The 19717-nt window shown below is 41.4% G+C and overlaps 1 protein-coding gene across 2 annotated transcripts in view; it reads right to left on the bottom strand.

The window, feature by feature from the left end:
• Positions 1-19717, bottom strand: part of LOC137629757 (leucine-rich repeat-containing protein 45-like) — a 121907-nt gene that overhangs the window by 77250 nt on the left and 24940 nt on the right. For both annotated transcript variants that reach the window (XM_068361363.1, XM_068361364.1), the window contains exons 6-8: positions 14519-14690; positions 10732-10945; positions 1130-1207 (exon numbers count right to left, since the gene is read on the bottom strand). In XM_068361363.1, the coding sequence (XP_068217464.1) occupies positions 1130-1207; positions 10732-10945; positions 14519-14690 (464 nt within the window). The remainder of the gene's footprint in view (positions 1-1129; positions 1208-10731; positions 10946-14518; positions 14691-19717) is intronic.

Below are 19717 nucleotides of genomic sequence, written 5' to 3'. Positions count from 1 at the left end.
CATATCTTACTGCAGGTACTCCATCACAAGGTAATTAAACTAATTTCAGAAACAAAAGACTGATTAACTGGAGAATACATCCTTCTCCACTGGACAGATGAGATCCTCTTTACCTGGTTGAGATCAAGGTTAGACCCTCAGCAAGGCTCAAAGACAGCAAAGATGCCTCTAGTGAAAAACTTTGGCTTCTTAGGTTCTGCTGAAAAGGTTTGGCCAGTTATGGGCTGCTGAAAAGCTTTGGCCTCCTAGGCTCTGATGAAAAGCTCCTAGGCTCTGCTGGATAGCCCTCAAGTAGGAAAGTTTAGCAATTCCAGACTATTGAAAGAATCTCTGGAAAATCAGTTTCCACAGGAGCTTCTCCCACTGAGGAGCCTCTAGAGGAGATCTGCAAAATGACTTTGAAGGTTGGTAAACCACTCTAGCTATGACCAAAGAGGACCCAAAAGAATAATTAACAGAACCTTGGAACCTGGAATCTCCATCATTACTACTGTAGCTTAATGAAGTCCATAAGCTGATTTGTATATGCTTCAAGCTATCCCAATACTGCATTAGAGCACCTATCCTTCAAGCTGCATAACTGGGAGTGTGGAAAGAAATCTTAGAAGCTTTGATAGTGCCTATTCACAAAGAAACCCATCAAATAATAGTTGTAGGGCTCTCCATACGTTTGGTTTAAGCGACCATTACGGAGGAAGAATTCAAATTGGAATTTTCTTTCTAAACAAGCCATCACTAATATACCACCCACATTAATGTTCTTTAATTATCCCATAAATTTATTTTGAGCAAACTGCAACTCTTCAATATGATTTTTGTACTTATATTTTCCATGTTGCTTCGTTTCATATACAATACAGTACTAAAATTATGCAAAAATCAGTAACCTAGTCTGAAAATCTACTTCATAGCGATCGATCTATCTATCTATGTATGCGTAGTACTACTAATTGACTACACTTTTTTCATTCTTTCAAGTGGAACCGAGGTATCTGGGCCAATTTTGTGTGCATGAAACAACTAATTATAAGTACTGTAGAGTAAAAGGTTTGTTGTGGAACAAGTTTACTTGACACTTTCAGAATTCAATAACAAATTATAACAGGTGAGGTGTAATATTAATCCATACCTGAGCTTCTAATCTAATAATAGTAGCCTGTAGTGTACGAATTTCCCGACTGGCCTCAGAACGCGAGTGTTCAAGCATCTGGAAATGTTGGAAATATTAGATAATGAGACATTATTATTAATTATTAATTATTATTATTATTATTATTATTATTATTATTATTATTATTATTACTAGCTAAGCTACAACCCTAGTTGGAAAAGCAAAAAGCTATGAGCCTAAGGGCTCCAACAAGGAAAAATAGCCAAGAGAGGAAAGGAAATAACAAAATAAATAAACGATATAAGTAATGAACAATTAACGGATTTTGAAGCGAAGCGAAAAATCTATTATTGGGTGAGATGGTCATGTCGTCCTGATGGAAGGTTCCTTTAGGCAGCTTTCTAAGGGATATTTGGCTACAGTGATACTCCCAGAGAATTGACCATAGGTCTCCAGAATTCTGACTCCTCGGGCGGGTATCCTTAAAATTTCTCTTAAGGATATTGCATAATATCAGGGGATGAATATCTTGATACGACACATGGCAATCTTCACCCCGAATAGCGTTTTCGCTACGAGGGGGAAGAGTGGCGAAACTGAAGGGGAGCCGTTATCAAGGTTACCCTTCCTCCCGTACAATTACAAGGCTCCAAGATGGCGCTCATTCCTTGTAGCATTGAGCATGGTGCTACAGATATAGTAGTTTCGGGAGGGATCTTTACCTAAGCCTTTTCTTAGAAAAGGAGGGTGGGTCCATCAGGACGACATGGCCATCTCACCCAAAAATAGATTTTTCACTTTGCTTCAAAATCCCTTTTTTGGGCTCAAGCCATGTCGTCCTGATGGAAGCTTGCCAGAGAATTACTTGAGAAGTACTGTATCTGTAGATTTGTATAAGTGCCTCAACCTTGGGACAATTTTATATGGTCATCTAGACCATTGAGAAATATGACGTTACCGTTATACGTCATTACCACTAATCATGGAACAATGTTAGGGCTTCCTGGCGCCCCCCCACCCCCCGGGATGTGTCTTCCTAGACTGTAAAAAAGGCTCAAGGTTTGTATACGTGTACGAACAAATATAAGTGTCAACTAGATCTATTTGTTTTTATCAGTACAACAATTATAAGTTTTACTTAGGGAAATAAGTAAAAGAACTCTGACCACGTTTTATTTTTGCTACTTGCGGGGCAAAATAAGAAGCAGTTACACTCTTTTTATTCATTTATTTAGGCTAAATGAGTTAATGGGATAACAAGTGTAAAGAACATAAAGGAGAATTATACATTCAACATATACAGTCAAAGTTTTTCTACCTGAAAGGGAAGAAATTAATTAATGCCACTCATAAAATTGAAAAAATTTTATCAATATAATTTTTCGGTAAATGTAGGATATTATCAACACTGTGTACAATGTACACATGGCACAAGTGTCATTTGTATAATTCTGCACCTGAAAATTTGAACAGTCCTAGTGTTACCAGGGTGACACTCACATAAAAGGGTATTGCACTAGAAGGTGTCAACACCTTTTCACCTGAATTGAAAGTCCCAATCAATTCATTGTTCATCGCAGCACTAGACGACAGGTTTTATTACGCTACCTGCCGCCACCACATAACGTTTAAGTTCATGCACTTGCTTCGCATAATGTTTGTAAAACACTCTGGATGACTTCCATCCAGTGTATGAGCTAAGACGCTCAAAGTCCATATACTGAAAAAAGTTCAGTGAGGAAGCAATTTTTCTTGGATCATGACCTGCGGGTGTACTGTCAGGATCCGCTCTGCGTATGAAGTAGGTGAGCTTCGCCCTCAGTTGTTTTACGGATAAGTTCAATCCTGAGGTTTCTCCCTTGAAGAGCTGTCCTCCCCTGAAATCTGAAGTTCTTCGAAGATATACCTTTAGACATTCTACTGGATATAGAGAAACATCTTCCTTCAGAGAGCAGATTCTCCAGGGACCCCATCTCTTGGTGGGTAGCTCGTTCTTGCCAAGAAAGGTAGGATCAGGAAAGAGATTCAGTTCTCCCACTTCTGTGAACTGAATATGGCCCTCGTCTCTTGATAGGGCTACTATTTCACTAACTCTAGCCCCTGAGGCTATAACGAACAGGAAAATAACTTTCTGGGTTAGATCCTTAAGAAAACAATCTTCATTGTTCAAGGTTGAAGCATAGTGTAGAACCTTGTCCAGGGACCATGAAATGGGCTTTGGAGGGGCTGCAGGTCTAAGTCTAGCGCATGTCTTTGGGATCTTGTTAAAGATTTCGTTCGCCAGGTCCACCTGGAAAAGGTGTATAGAAGAGGTCTAGTCAAGACTGACTTGCACATAGTTATTGTGTTGGCGGCCAGGCCTTGTTCATAAAGTGGATGAAGAAGGACATACAGAAGTCTATTGAGATTTCTTTCGACCTTTTTGCTTTGATGAAAGCAACCCACTTTTTCCAAGACGATTTGTATTGTCTTCTGGTTGACTTTGACTTGTATTCTTCTAAGAAGTCTATATTGCCTTTTGAGATCCCAAATCTTTTCTTTACCGCTAAGGCGAGAAAATCATGAGATGAAGGTTTTGGGTTCTCTGTGATGAAGCGAAGACAGTCGACTTCTGAACCAGTTGAGATAGAGCTGGGTTCGGTAGAGGGACCAGCCTCAGCTTCAGTTCCGTTACCAGAGGAACCAGTTGCTCTTGGGCCACTTGGGGGCCACTAGAGCTGCTGTTCCCTTGAAGGATCTCAGCTTGTTGAGGACCTTCAGCAGGAGATTGGTTGGAGGGAACAGGTAGATCCGGGTCCATTTGTTCCAATCGAGGGACATGGCGTCCGTTGCCTCCGCTAGAGGGTCCTCGTATAGGGCCACATATCGAGGTAGTTTCTTGTTGTCGCTCGTCGCGAAGAGGTCGATCCGCAGTTCTGGGACTTGTTTCAAGATGAAGGAGAATGAGTCTGTGTCTAGGGACCATTCTGACTCTATCGGCTTTAGCCTGGATAGAGCGTCTGCTGTCACATTACGAAACCCTTGTAGGTGAACTGCTGATAGGTGCCATCTCTTCTTTTCCGCTAAACGAAAGATGGCTAATATCACATGGTTGATGTGTGGTGATCTCGAGTCTTGTCAGTTCAGACATCTCACTATCACTTCGCTGTCGAAGACCAGCCTGATGTGGGCTGATCTGCGAGGGGATAGTTTCTTCAGTGTCAAGAGGACTGCCATGGCCTCCAAAATATTGATATGAAAGGTCTTTAACAGGGGTGACCAAGTACCTTGGGCTTTCCTTTGATGGGAGTGACCTCCCCAGCCTTCCGTCGAGGCATCTGTGTGGATGGTCATTGAGGGGGGAGGTGGTTGCAAGGGCACGGTCTTCGTTAGGCTTTTGACCTTCGACCACGACTTGAGAAGTGATCATAGTAAGGTCGGTATCGGTCTTTGTAGATATCTTCGAGCGTTTCACGCGTATCGTCTCCTGACTCCTGATGCATCTTTCAGCTGTGCTCTTAGCACTGGGTCTGTTACTGCTGCAAACTGGAGAGAGCCCAGTACTCTTTCCTGTTGGCGTCTTGAGATCCTGTCGTATTTCAGTAGTCTCTTAACAGACCCCGCAATCTCTCTCCTCTACCTTGGAGGAATTGAGAGGCAGTGTGACTTCAAGTTCCAATGGATTCCCAGCCATTGAAACTCTTGAGCTGGTGAGAGTCATGACTTCTTGAAGTAGATCTTAAATCCCAGATGTTCCAGGAACTGGATCACTTTCTTGGATGCTTGCAGACAAGCAGTCTTGGATGCTGCCCACACCAGCCAGTCGTCCAGGTACGCTGCTACCTGAGCGCCTTCCAGGCGTAGTTGTTGAACGACTGCGTCTGCAAGTTTCGTGAAGATCCTTGGGGCTATGTTTAGTCCGAAGGGCATGACTCTGAAGACATACTTTTCTTCTGTAACTTGAATCCTAGGTAGGAGGAGAGGGGGCAGCTGACTGGGAGGTGCCAGTAAGCATCTGCCACGTCTATTGAGACTGTACGTCCCTTTGGATAACAGGGTCCTTATGTGTTGAAGGGTTAACATCCTGAACTTTCTGTTCTCGATAAACTTGTTGAGTGGCGACAATTCCAGAATGACTCTGAGTTTGTCTGAGTCCTTCTTGAGAACACAAAACAGCCTTCCCTGGAATTTGATGGACTTTGCTTTCCTTATAACCTTTTTGCTCAAGAGTTCTAAGGTATATTCATCCAATAAGTGGGTGGAGTCTTGGAAGAATTGAGGAAATGATGGTGGAGACTTGTTCCATTTCCATCCTAGTCCATTCTTGATTAGGCTCTGGGCCCAGGGATCGAAGGTCCAATGATCCTGAAAGTGTTGGAGCCTCCCTCCTACCTGAAGCATCTCATTGCTTAGGTTGTCCGGAGGGTTTGCCACCCTGACAGCGCCCTCCCCTTCCTCGAGAGGGATGTCTTGAGGAGCCCCGTCGGGAGCCTCTTCCTTTCGGACGAAAGGTAGTGGTTTGCCTCTCAAACCCTGGGTTGAATGCTGGTGACTGGGCAACCAGCTGTTGAGGTACATTGAGCAACCACTTGGGGCACTGCGGTCACAGTGACTGTAGGATGTTGCTGGGCAGGCCGAGATGGTAGTCTTGGCTTCTTCGACTTCTGTTTAGGTTGGGGACCCGCATCCGGGGAAGACTTCCTCTTTGAAGAGATGCCCCACTTCTGGAGAAGGTTCCTATTCTCCATGGCGGCTTTCTCGACTACCTCTTTGACCGCTTCACTTGGGAAGAGGTCTTTACCCCAGATGTTGGAAGAAATCAGCTTCCTGGGTTCGTGTTTTACTTACGCCACAGTAAACACAAACTCTCTACAGGCTCTCCTAGCCTTCATGAAGCGGTACATGTCCTTCACTAAGGTGGCCATATGCATTTTGGCCAGGACCATGAGCATGTCTGGGGTGCTTTTGTGGCCTGCAACACATCTTGATGCAGTTCTGTAGGAATAGGGAGGCAGCAAGCCTCTCCTTCCTCTCTTGCTCCCTATGCAAGAGAAAGTCTGACAGCTTAGGGAGATTCTCACTGAACTGTCGTCCCGCGATATCTGCATCTAGCTTCCCTACTGAGAAGGTTAGATGAACTTCTTTCCATTCCTTCTCATCCATGGGCAGGGCTAACGACAGAGGCCTACACTCCTCTAATGCAGGGCATGGTTTGCCTGCCTCCACTACCTGGCAACAGCCTGGAATGCCTTCGATGTAAAGGGGAAGGCTCTTGAAGCAGGAGCAAGAAAGGTAGGGTGTTTCTTGCTCAATGCGGACACTTTAGAGTTAGTGTAACTCGCCTTTTTCAGGCTGCTCGACAAGAGAGCCTGTGCCTTATCGTGGTCGAAAACCATGACCTCCTTCGGTTCCGTCTCCTCCTTTGATGCTGGCTCATGCTTCAGTCGAATGAAGCAGTCAGGGTAAGCATTGAAGCTCGGCCAGAACTGGATATCATCTAGGGGGACGGCTCCTATCTTCTCTGAGATGTAGAGTTTGCCGTTGGTAATCGGCATATACTACGTGTACCTCCAGGGATTAGTCTTGGAGCAGGATGGCAGGTCTTGAACTCTGGGTCTCTTGAATGACCCTCGGGAGCCGGTGATCCATGCTTCACGGAGATCTCTTTCGAGCTTCGCTTCCCTTGCTTCGCCTTGTTTGCGAATATTCTCCATAAGCGCCGTGACATGAGCCAAAACTGCTTGGCTCATGGCGTCCAATGGAGGGTTAGGAGCTGAAGACGTAGATGATGTCGGCTCTAGTGCCGGCACAGGTAGAAGGGATTCCCCCACTTCCGACGACTCAACCTCCTCTTCTCCTTCGGGAGGTAGAGTAGACTCCTCCTCGGGATCATCCCTAAGGAGATCCTTCTCAGTGTCCTTAGACACTTCAGACATCCTTTCCTCCTGGTGGATGTCAATGCCTTGCATCGCCTCGCTGACATCTGCCTCAATTGCAATCTGGACGCAGGGAGGTCCGGGTCGTGTCTGGGGCACGACAGCTTCACCACCGGCCTTAGGGAACAGCAAGCTACACATCCTGTCGTTGGGCAGGTACGGTCCCGGAGAGTTCTTTTGGAACCCTCGTACCCACTTGCGCAGCTTTTCTCGTGCTGCATCCCTCGACTCCGTTAACTTGGAATCGTTGAAGCCTTCGACCACCATGGCCGAACAGACGCTGCAGTTCTGGGGGTCCCAGTACCGCAAGGTGTCAGTGATGATGGCACAGGCGGCACGAGTCTGCACATAGTGTGACCACAAAAGTTCCTACTCTTGTGGTTACAGTAGATCACCTCGCACTTCATTTGGGGCACCTCCTGTAAAGAAAGGAAATATGAGTATGCGGTTGTTTATCACACTTGATAAACAGGTTATATGCAATATACGGTAACTTAACCATTATAGCTTAGGATAGTATGCTAGAAAAGAAATAGGAAAGATACATACCTGTGTCTCCTATCCAGCAAATTGCTGTGACCTCCCCCAATATTAATGTTAGGATTTCCTTATTAAGGGAACTCAATAGAGAAGGGTTCTAACCTCTAGGGACAGTATTAGTGTATACTAACATTAGCCCTTCCATAAAAGGTATTAATATTGTGGGGTAAGTTATAAACTGATGACTTTATCAGTGTATTGAAGGAATACTTCACTTCAATATAAAATTGGTCTCAACAATAGACTGTGAAAGGACACATAGGGTATGTTGAAAATATAAACTACTGTATAATATATACTATAGTTTTCTGTCTGCAGTATATCTATACTGCAAATATACTGCTACTGTATAATCATATACTGTAGTTCAGCCGGCGTGTTGCCGGCTAGGCTAGCACCTGGCAGCAGCATGCCGGCTGGGTTAGTACCTGATGGCACTAGCTGACAGAAAGAGAGAAAGCATGGAATAAAGGGCTGCCTTATTAATGTAGCTTTGTACCATAAATAAGGATGTAGGTATATTAATCCTTCTGCCTTCTTCCGGAATGAGGGTTCAAATGGAAGGGGAGAATGAATCATTTAAGCTTCCACCCAGCCACAAGATCTGTTGCCGGTCACTGCCGGTTTCAGGGATGTGAATGGCAGACCAAGGGAGGACTGAAGAACACTCAAAAGCAAAAAGGGTCTCCCACCAGCAGCCATCATAGCCGGCACAACCTTTCACGGAGCCTTGCGTCCGTAGGGGAAAGTCGGATCGGCTACCAAGCCGCCAATGTAGGAGCCCGGCCGGTGCTACGATCTACCCGGCAAGCAGGGAGAGTGTAGGACGACGGCCACAGATATCCGATGGATAGGCTATCGCTAAAGGACAGAGAGGGGCAGGGAAAGGGTCTTCTATGTTGTGTTAGGAGAAGGCGGCAGGATTGCCGCCATTTCCAAACAAGGGTGAAACTCTGTTTCAATATCAGCACCATCCTAGGCAGCAAAAGAATATCTATTCTTCAGCCTAGGATATGCCGAAACAAGACTTGTCTTCTAGACCACAGAGGAGAATGTGGCGACATTATACTACCATTTCATGTGTGGTCTAGGGAAGCTAAACCTCCTATGCCGGCAGGGGAGTGACTACTCACCCAACAGCTAAGTCGTCAGCATAAAGACTGAATACTCTGAGTTACTGGCGAAAAACCAAGCCGGGATACTCACCGGCAAGGGTGGGAGACAGGAAACACTAGCCTAGTCAAGCCAGAGTGTACTACTCTATGGCAAGACCAAGATAGGGTTGTCGCCTATGACGGCACTCAGAGGGAAGGAGGGATTACCATAAAATCTCCGCAGGAGACGAGTATCAAGTTATATAAGTAATTCTAGGAAATAATCTATCTCCTGTTGAATTGATAAAATGATACACGAGGGTAAACGGGGATAATGAATGAAAGTATACTAAAGCGCATAGGCTAGGTAGCCTAGCGCAGGGCGAGATCTCGGCTACCTATATCGCCGAGACTCTAGCGTATACGATCGACACATGTAGGAAGAGGAAATTTGTATGCATAATCATATCTTCACTAGTATAATTTTTTACCTAAATAGCTATAATTCATTAAAGCTAAATACCGGGAATGTCGTTCTGCTGGCTAAATAAAGCATGCATGATGAACGACAGCGCCCAAAATAGAGCCTCAGGTGACCGGCCGCTCTCCATAAAACACAATAAATTATACTAATTTCACTGTGAAGCATGAGCTAAAAATTATACACTGTAAAGATTAAATATTCAGCTTTCCAGAGGCAGAAGATGCTGGAGAATGCATGATAAATCCTCTAATAAACGATTTAGAACGCTAGATTGAACAGGGAAAACACTGTGGAAAATCACAACCAAAAAAGGAATGAGTGCCATCTTGGAGCCTTGTAATAGTACGGGAGGAAGGGTAACCTTGATAACAGCTCCCCTTCAGTTTCGCCACTCTTCCCCCTCGAAGCTAAAACGCTATTCGGGGTGAAGATTGCCATGTGTCGTATCAAGATATACGTCCCCTGATATTATGCAATATCCTTAAGAGAAATTTTAAGGATACTAGCGCCAGGAGTTAGAATTCTGAAGACCTATGGTCAATTCTCTGGGAGTATCACTGTAGCCAAATATCCCTTAAAAAGCTGCCTAAAGGAACCTTCCATCGGGATGACATGGCTTGAGCCCCCAAAAAATCTTTTAAAAACATTAACATTAAAACAGATATTTCATATATAAACTATAAAAAGATTTATGCCAACCTGTTCAGCATAAAAAATTTGCTGCAAGTTTGAACTTTTGATGTAAACAATTTTTAATACAATTCCATACAGAGACGTTTCACTCCTTTCATACAGTACAATACATTCAGTCACGGAAATCATCCAACATCCACGTCAAAAATTAAAACTTGCAGTGGATGTTTTCAAGTTCAACAGAGGGACAAGTCTCTCTTTATAGTTTATATTTGAAAGATCTACTTTAATGTAGTTACTGGTCTTGAAATATTCTATATCAATTGTTCATTACTTGTCTTGTACTTTACTTTTTCTTTATTTCCTATCCTCACAGGGCTATTTTGCCCTATTGGACCCCTTGGGTTTAATACCATCCTGCTTTTCCAACTAAGGTCATAGCTTAGCTAGTAATAATAATGACGATTCATTCAAGAATACATACATGATTAACAGTGTTATAAAAGAAATAGTTTAATACCAAGCAATTTGATTATGATAAAAATTGTATTGGCTAATGCATATATTATATTAGTTTTTTTATTTGTTGTCTTCATAAGCTCTATGAAAGTTTTTAATAACTAATGAGTATATACTTAACTTTCAATTAAGCCTTGTAACAATTTCATCTTGGCTAGATATCTAAAGAAAAAAAAAAAAGTAAAAATTTTTTTAAGACATCCTTCGAATAAAGTTTACAATTATCTAAACCAATCTGAAGCATAAATAGCTTTGTATTCACCAATTCTTAGAATACTGTGTATAAACAAGAAATAGTCCTTGAAAAAAAGGCCTATGCAAATAATTACTCCATACAGGTTACATATTTCATAACACAATAAAGTAAATACATATTTATGAAAATAATCTAACTGTAGAAAGACCTATAATTTATGGAAATTAGTATCCATTTACCTCTCTATCCTTGTTACTTTGAGAGTGTGCTTCTTCTTGGGATTTTTGCAACTCTTCTTGAAGCGAATTGTTTAGCACTTCAAGAGAAGATACACGTTCCTGGTGTAAGTGCAGAGCGGAATTTAGCAATTTTATCTTTGCCAGCAAGGACTCAATTTCTAATTTCTTAGATCGTATCTCTTCTTCTAGTTGACCAGTATAAAAAGCACTTTCTCTGTGGAAGAAATAAAATATAAAAAGTTTCAAAGCATACCTAAGCTTTTCAAATTGACTTCTTTGTTTCAATTTCTAGCTGACATCATCAAATTTAAGAATATAATAGATTTTATCCTGCTTCAAAAAGATTTAAATGTCATTTATATGTTGAACATCGTTCAACAATCTACATAGAACACTTTAGCTATTAAGTGTAATTTTTCAGTAGCATAAATTAATACTGTTAAAGTTAAGACACTCTTACTCCATTAAGATTTATCAATCCAGAACACCTCTTGTAAAACATTGTTAAATTTGGTACACAGTAAAGTTTACCTGACCTTTCCCACAACCAAATGGTTGTTTTCTTAATTGTACTTTCCCCTTTGCTTTCTTTCCAGTAAATTTCAGCCCACTCTTAATAAAAGTTTATTTTAGGCTCTGCTTACCATTCCAGTCTTCCCCTTTCTGAACATTTCTACCAGCTTTTAATCAGATTCTGCTTTTAACACCATGAGCTGCCCTTTCTAACACCTCTGTTACTTCTACTACTGCTACACTTAACGGTAGGGCTCACCACCAATTGCTGATGGACAACACTAATCTCAAACTTTTGTGACACCCCTACCACTGCCTTCACTCTAGTTCTGTTGTAGAGAAACATCAACAACATGATAAGTCTTTCTTAATACCCTGCATATCTAATACCCATTTAATAATTGTGTCTGCTTTCTCAACATTTACAAATTTGAGGTAAACCTCTTTCTCTTAACACTTTTACCCCCAGGCTATTTGGAAATTTCCAACCCTCAACCACCAGGGGGTTATTTTTTTCCCAGCACATTTTGCAGTATATTTTTTTTAAATTGCTCTAACAGCCTTAATTTTTGTCATAGAGAGGTCAGGTTGGTCTCATTCTCTTGGAAAATGCCTGAATTTTCTCAAAAAATTATCTAAAAATATGAAAAAAGAAATTTTATAGCATTTTTTTGCAAGGACGTACCGGTACGTCCATGGGGGTAAAGGGATGGCTTTTGTGAAACGTACCAGTACGTCCTTTGGGGGTAAAAGGGTTAAGAGGAGCTTTTCCAGTAATTGAACAAGTACAAGGAACAATCTTCCTATACCATGACAGGAACGGAAAATGTGGACGCACACGCCCCACCATCCCCTGGCCTACAATGCATGTGTTTTGCGAGCAAGATTGATTGATTGATATGAAGTTTTCTGGCATCCTGACACGTAAGATCATTGATACCGATATCATTTATTACAAATAAAGAATAAAAGAATATTCATTCAAACCATAAAAGCAAGGATGTCAATATAAAAGTTAAATGGCTTTCAGAAGACCTGCTTCTGAATAAAATCTAAAAATAGCACTAGCATATCCAAGAATCTTGGCAGGGATGAACCTGCCATCCTCACCTCGAGCCTCAAACAGATATCTATTTCTTTTGGTACTATGAGTGGTGCATTGTCAACTAATGCCTCACTATCATGGGTACCAAACAGTCATCGCAATATGGCTGATATTGGCCAGTTAGCAGAAATTCCTATGTCAACTGAGTGTGATCAATGCGGAGACGACAGAGAGTAGTCTCCCACTTTCGGGGCATTATGATATGCTTCCAAGGGAATATAACATTCATTATTTTCCTTGTTTTATTTTCAGCTAAACTATCCCAATGCTGTTGCCAATAAATGTATTATAAATGAAATTCTTAATGTTGGGTAAACAATCATCACAGAGAAAGGGATACCTTCTTGGTAGCAACTCAGCTGCCGCATTCTTTGCCAGTAAATCTGCTTTCTCATTTCCGGACACACCTACGTATGCCGGAACCCAGCAAAATCGAACTGTTATACCTCTCAGTCCAGTAATAAAAAGCCATTCTAAAAGCTTTAAAAATAAACGGTTATTTCAATTAAAAACTTCTAAAGCTTGAAGTACACTCCTTGCATAACTAAAAATTATAAAATTACCCTCCTCCTACATCGCTATTTTCTCAGTAGTGGTTAGTATGCTAAACAGTTTGGCAGTAAATATAGAGCTGTTAGAGGAAGTGCACCTCTAAAATTAAAAGCATTACTATATACTCTGAATCCAACGCCAGCATCAGATTTGGAGCCATCAGTATATATAAAAATTGATTACCTATGTTCTGCAACAAGTTCCATAAAAAGAGACCTGTCTTCTAAGACAATCATATTCTTTTCAACACCAATAAAACATTTACAAAAATATATCTCTGCTAATTTCCATGGAGGGGCTGATGATATCTTAAATGGAATCACCTTACTTCTGGCTACTATATATCAAGACTGTATACTGTACCAATTGTTTCATCCAAAAACCATAAGGTTGAGGAGATTTTGGGTGAAACTAAAAGTATATTGAGTCCCTTACAAGATTTGAAGCGTGAAAGGTTAAAGAATCAGGAAGTCTTTACAACCTAAACCAATACCGAATAATATTAGACTTTTGGTAAAGGTCTAAAAGTAACTCTCCAGCGTCAATAAAGAGGCTTAGGACGGGCGAAGTTCTAAAGGGTCCGGTGGCCAATCTGATACCAGTATGGTGTACAGAATCTAAAATCTTTAGTCAACTTGGAATGTCTGAGGAGTATATTTCACACCCATAACTAATTTTTGAAAAAATTTGTGCTTTGTATAACTTTAAGATAGTTTTGTGGTCTGGCCCCCATGATATATGGGACAAAACTTTTGAAAGATTCAGAGCGTTAAGACGCTTTACTTTTAAAGCCTTCAAGTGAGGAATCAATGTACGTCTACAATCAAATATCAATCCTATAAATCTAACTTCACTTACACATGGGATCAGTTGACCTTTGATGTACATATCCAGGTCTGGATGTACTCCCCAAATACGACAGAAATGGACAACAACAGATTTGCTTGTCAAAAATTATTATTTCATCAATTGAGAGTTGTAATTTTCTCTCAACCATTGGCATTCTAGCTCCAGCAAATGCTATGGAGAGATCATCTACAAAAAAAGGCAAGAAAATATCTTATCTTGAGGAATAACAAAGGATATCCCATTGATAGCTAATGCAAATAGGGTTACACTCAGCACACTGCCCTGGGGAACTCCCTCATCCCAACATTTCCTCTCTGACAGAGTTTCACTTACTCTAACTTGGAACAAAAGCTTGAATGAACAATGGCAGCTCTCCTCTCAATCCCAAATTATGAATGGTTTTACATATACCATATCTCCATGCAGTATCATATGCCTTTTCGATGTCAAAAAAGACTGTTACATGGAGCTGTTTTGAATCAAAGGCTTCACAAATAGAGGACTCAAGTAGTATCAACACATCAGTCGTGGATTTTTATACAGTACCTTGTTAAAAGTCTTATTGCTAGTTTCCAACTTTGCCAAAAGTATATTCCCTATAAACAGCGAAAGGGTTTGTATGGAGTGTCGGAACAAAGAATAATCAAACCTCATTCTTAGAGAAAAAAAATAAAAAAACAGAATAAAATGGTCTGAATCAAAGTTCCTTGCCATATAAGAAGGAGAGAGAATCTTATTCCAAGATGTACACAATACTGATGAACATACTTGATAGTTTTATTCAAAGCTAGGTCTGTCTTTGAAACCAGTTGTTCAAGTTTCTCTATTTGATGTGTTGAATATCTTTCCTGTTGCTCCAACTGTTGCTTTAGAGCATCTGATCTGCTGGTGAACTCTTGGGTCAAGGCAACTGACTTGCTGTTTTCGTTCAATTGCTGATCTGAGGAGTAGACATTTATTAGTCAAGAAAGGATACATATAAAAGTTAAACAGTTTCATAAATAAATATAGAGTAAGTACAAGACATACAAGTAATTGCTGCCATATGAGGAAAGGCAGCTTACAATCTTAAATAAAATGATAAATTTTGCATGAAGAGCAAAATGAGAAATCATTCTTTCATACTATGTAATTATTTACTAGCATTATTATTATGATAATTGCTACTATTAATATTAATCTGACTTACATTCACTTGTTATCGAAAGGCTAGTCTACAACTTTAAGTTTCTAAGGGATGCGTGAAAATTTAAAATAAAACAGTTATAAAACTTGGATGGCTTAGAAGGAAGAAACCAAAAGACATATTATTATTATTATTATTATTATTTCTGGGTCGATCTGTGACGGCCGGTGAAAAGGGTCCTTCTTTACACTTTTCTAATATAAATCTTCCAAATATACAAGAGAAATTATTATTATTATTATTATTATTACTAGCTAAGCTATAACCCTTGTTAGAAAAACAGGGTGCTATAAGTCCAAGGGCTCCACAAGGAAATATAGCCCAGTGAGGAAAGGAAACAAGGAAATAAACTAAAACAGAAGTAACAAACAGTTAAAATTAAATATTCTAAGAATAGTAACATTATAATGGAACTTTCATTTGTAAACTATAAAAAATAAAAAAATAAAAATAAACAAGAGGAAGAGAAATAAGATAGAAAAGTGTGCCCGAGTGTACCCTCAAGCAAGAGAACTGTAACCCAAGACAATAGAAGACCATGTCACAGAGGCTATGGCACTACCCAAGACTAGAGAACTGGTTTGATTTTGGAGTAGCCTTGTCCTACAAGAGCTGCTTACCATTGCTTAAGTGTCTCTTCTACCCTTATCAAAAGGTAAGTAGCCACTGAACAATTACTGTACAGTGCAGTAATCAACCCCTTGAGCAAAGAAGAATTGTTTGATAATCTCAGTGTTGCCATGTGTTTGAGGACAGAAGAGAGAGTGGAAAGAATAGGCCCGACTATTCGGTGTATGTGTAGGCAAATGAAAAATTAGCGATAACCAGCGAGGGGTCCAATGTGGTGCTGTCTGGCCAGTCAAAGGAACCAATTTCTCTCTAGCATTAGTATCTCAAGGGGTGACTGGTGCCATGGCCAACTTACTACCAGATAAAAAGAAACATGGAAAGCAACATAGCCACAACGATAAGAATGCTTCAAAGAGCCTTAAATACCATTTAGTGTTGCCGAGAAGCCGTCATCGGAGTACGAGGAGACAAACTTCTGACTCTACCACGAGCCTCTTAGGGGTCCTGGGTCTGGAATTCGGGGTTACCGGCTCCATGAAGTCCGGCGGGAGTGTGGCTGATGGTGCCGGGGGTGAACGGGTGATGGGACGACCGTCGAACCAACCTTCGATGTCCTCCTCCAATCTCAAGGGGGACCTGAAGGGCGTCCTCGGGGCCCTACAAACAATGGAGTCGGGGTCCGAAAAGCCCGTGGGTCGCTTACCAATGCCCTGGCCACCCCCGGAAGAAGTTGCAACTGAAAAGCACGTTACGGGCGTGGGGATGGGCGCTGAAATGCCCCCCTCCCCCCCCACCCACCCCGGATCCACACTTATGACGTGTCCTGCAGGCACCAGGCCTTCGTCTAAAGCACACACTCCCACCACTTTAGCAGACCCCTCACTTGTCTGCATAGACCCCTTCAACACAGAATCCCCCACATTAGACTCATGGGGAACGGCAATGGGCCGCTTACCCGAAACAGACTTACCTAGTCCCCTACCCTGGGTAGGGGATGGTGAAGGAGAACCTCTCTCCGACAGGACCGAGGGCGACGTCACCGGCGACGAAAGGCCTGACTTCTTAGGCGACCTCTTAAATGCCTTCTTTTTTTCTTTTGGCGAAAAGAGCCCATTGGAGCTCCGGCCAAGACTCACACTCCGGGCACTTAGACTCCGGGGAACACCTCTTCCCCCGACACGAGGAGCACATGGTATGCGGATCGACCCTGGGCGGCGAGAGCCATGCCCCGCAAGCTTACCCGCTTGAAGCCCGGGACAGCGACACTGAGGTTCCATGGCAAAATCGAACACAAACAACACAAGGACACAAGGGAAAGGTGAGGAACACAACGGGACTACGTGAGACACAAGGTAAAGGAACACACGGGAACACGTGGGACAAGGGGTGAGAACACAAAGTAATCACGTGGGAACACAAGGTGAACGGCCGGGATAAGCGAGAGAGAGCGGCGAGATGTTATCTACGCCGCAACCAGAAGCTTACTGGGTATCAAGCATGGCCACGCGTATGACCTGGGTTGCACCTGGGCGAGTATCCTTACGCCCTGGAACGTCCTTGAGAGGCAGCGGAGCAGAGGGGGGCAACTACGCAAAATTCTTGGTCGGTGATTGAGAGATCCCAGACTCTCCTAAGAAAGTAGTTCGAGGTAAGTATTCTGTGTTGGAACAAATACCATTTAGTGTTGCCTTGAATGGTACAATGGGAAAAGTAATACTGTACTGTAATATACTATATTAAGAAATACACGAGAAAAATAATTTCAATAAAATCTATTTCTATATTTACCTAATTTTCATAATATTTTGAGATGAGCCGTGTCGAAGTCTACCCCAAAATAAAAATATTACGTCGTCTTTCCTTGCAAAATGCCTCCCCCTCTGGGAACCCCCACATCATCCCGGAGCTGATAACTAATTAGTTGATGATTTGACATAACAACCGCCTATACTATTCAGTCTCTTGACATCACTGATCACTGGAGAGGAGAGCGGGCTTTTTGTGGTGGCCGATGTGGTAACGTCCCTGACATGGAACGCCAGACTTGGGTTTGAGTCTCGCTCAAACTCGTTAGTTTCTTTGGTCACTGCAACTTTGCCATCCTTGTGAGCTAAGGATGGTGGGTTTGGGGAAGCCTTAGGTCTATCTGCTGAGTCCTCAGCAGCTATTGCCTGGCCCTCCTTAGTCCTAGCTTGGGTGGAGAGTGGGGCTTGGGTGCTGATCATGTGTATATATGGTGAGTCTCTAGGGCACTGCCCTACTCGATAGAGCACTGTCACTGTCCCTTGCCCCTGCCATTCTTGAGCAGCCTTTAAAAACCTTTAAACCTTTAAAAAATCAGGCGAGATTAAAAATAATAAATCTTATTCAGACAAATATAATACTCAACTTAGGAGCAGGGATCTCTAAAACGTCGGACATCTTCAAAAACACAAAACAACACAGAGCAAAATAAAACACATCTGACCAACGCAGGTTGAATTGAATTGAATTGTGCTGATAGAGGAATGAAGATAAGGGGTGGGGAGATGTAGGGGTGGAGGGGGATGTTGATGAAGGAGAGGTCTTATTGGTGAGGGATCTATGGTCGTGGTTCTATCACGCCCCAGTTTTGTATACTGACACTCAATGAGTGAACGAGCTAGGTTTATCCCTGGCATTCCATGCATCTCTTTTTTTCTCTGGTATATTCAGCAATAACTATGCCTTAGAAACGGTGCTAGAGGAGCATTTCACTGGGCGACACAGGTTCCTCGCCCAGAAATAGATTTTTCCTTCGTCAAAATCCCTTTTTTATGAAACTCCCCTGATGTTCTAATTTATTATTCACACACTCTGATAGAGGTGGAAATAGCAAATTAAACAGATGGAAAAGTAATACTTTAGATTAATAAATTTATCAGCCATTCAAAATTAGTTTAAAAGGTAACCAATCCTAACCTGCGTTATATTGTAATCACTCAAGGCTCCCCAGATGGATTCCAAACCTATACTCACTATTAACCTTTTAAAACAAAATTGTTACACAGTATAATAAATAAAATCTTAAACTTTATTATTGAGAAAATTTAAGCACAGTATACTTTGAACTAGATTTAAATAAATAAATTACGAGTAAATTATCAATGACTTAAATTTCTAACAAAAACAGGTTTATTTAGATAAAGCCTGACAAAACTGAATATGTAAACCATTACAAGCTCTTCTCTCCAAATTCTTCACACAAATAGAAGTGGCTGAACTACTTCTCTTTGAATCTAAACTTTCAAGTCTTCCCTCTAACTTGAAACTAACTTGCTGTGTGACTTTGTCACACAACCCTTTATTAAAAACATTTTTTTAAGTAATATTACTTATTGAATTACTCTAATCCATTCAGACAATTGTAGGGTTTTGAAAAGTAAAATGCCTGAATACCTTCTCAACTCTGAAGAAAATAAGCTACACCAAGAAACTTGATAATACTGCACCAGTTTCTAGCTTAATGTCTAATCCTCTTCAACTTGCATAGGTAATTCCTTCTTACAGAAATCAAATTTTCAACAAAATATTGGTGAAATTTACTAAACTTGAACAAATCCAAATAGCTCTTCAACTGTTTATTGTGCATTAGCTTTCCAATCTTAATGTTTCAAACCTGAACCTTTGTTGAATTGGGTAGATACTGTATCTTGTGAAAAATTTTTGTTTCTTGTATAATAGATGTCACCTTGGTGGCAAGGTGTGGCCTCTTGAGGGGAAGAACGGGAAATTTTTAGAGTTTTTTGGGTAAAGACACTCATGATTTGACTTCTGGGACAAAGCAATACGAACATCATGGGACTTTCCCAAATGTAAATAAGTAACATGATATTTTAATTATAAAATAAATTTTTGAATATACTTACCCGGTGAATATATAATAGCTGCTGCTCCAGCGGCTCGACAGAAAACACACACAAAAACTCGCGAGCGATCGCTATGAAGGTTGCGGGTGTGCCCACCAGCGCCAACTATCGGCCAGATACCGCATATACATGTAAACAGACCCAATTTTTCTCATCCCGCTGGGTCTCTATCGGGGAGGAAGGGGGGGCCTTTAATTTATATATTCACCGGGTAAGTATATTCAAAAATTTATTTTATAATTAAAATATCATTTTTAAATATTTAACTTAGCCGGTGAATATATAATAGCTGATTCACACCCATGGTGGTGGGTAGAGACCAGA

This window comes from Palaemon carinicauda, chromosome 37 (genome assembly GCF_036898095.1).
Source record: "Palaemon carinicauda isolate YSFRI2023 chromosome 37, ASM3689809v2, whole genome shotgun sequence".
NCBI lineage: Eukaryota > Metazoa > Arthropoda > Malacostraca > Decapoda > Palaemonidae > Palaemon > Palaemon carinicauda.
This window is presented reverse-complemented; position numbering and strand designations above follow the sequence as displayed.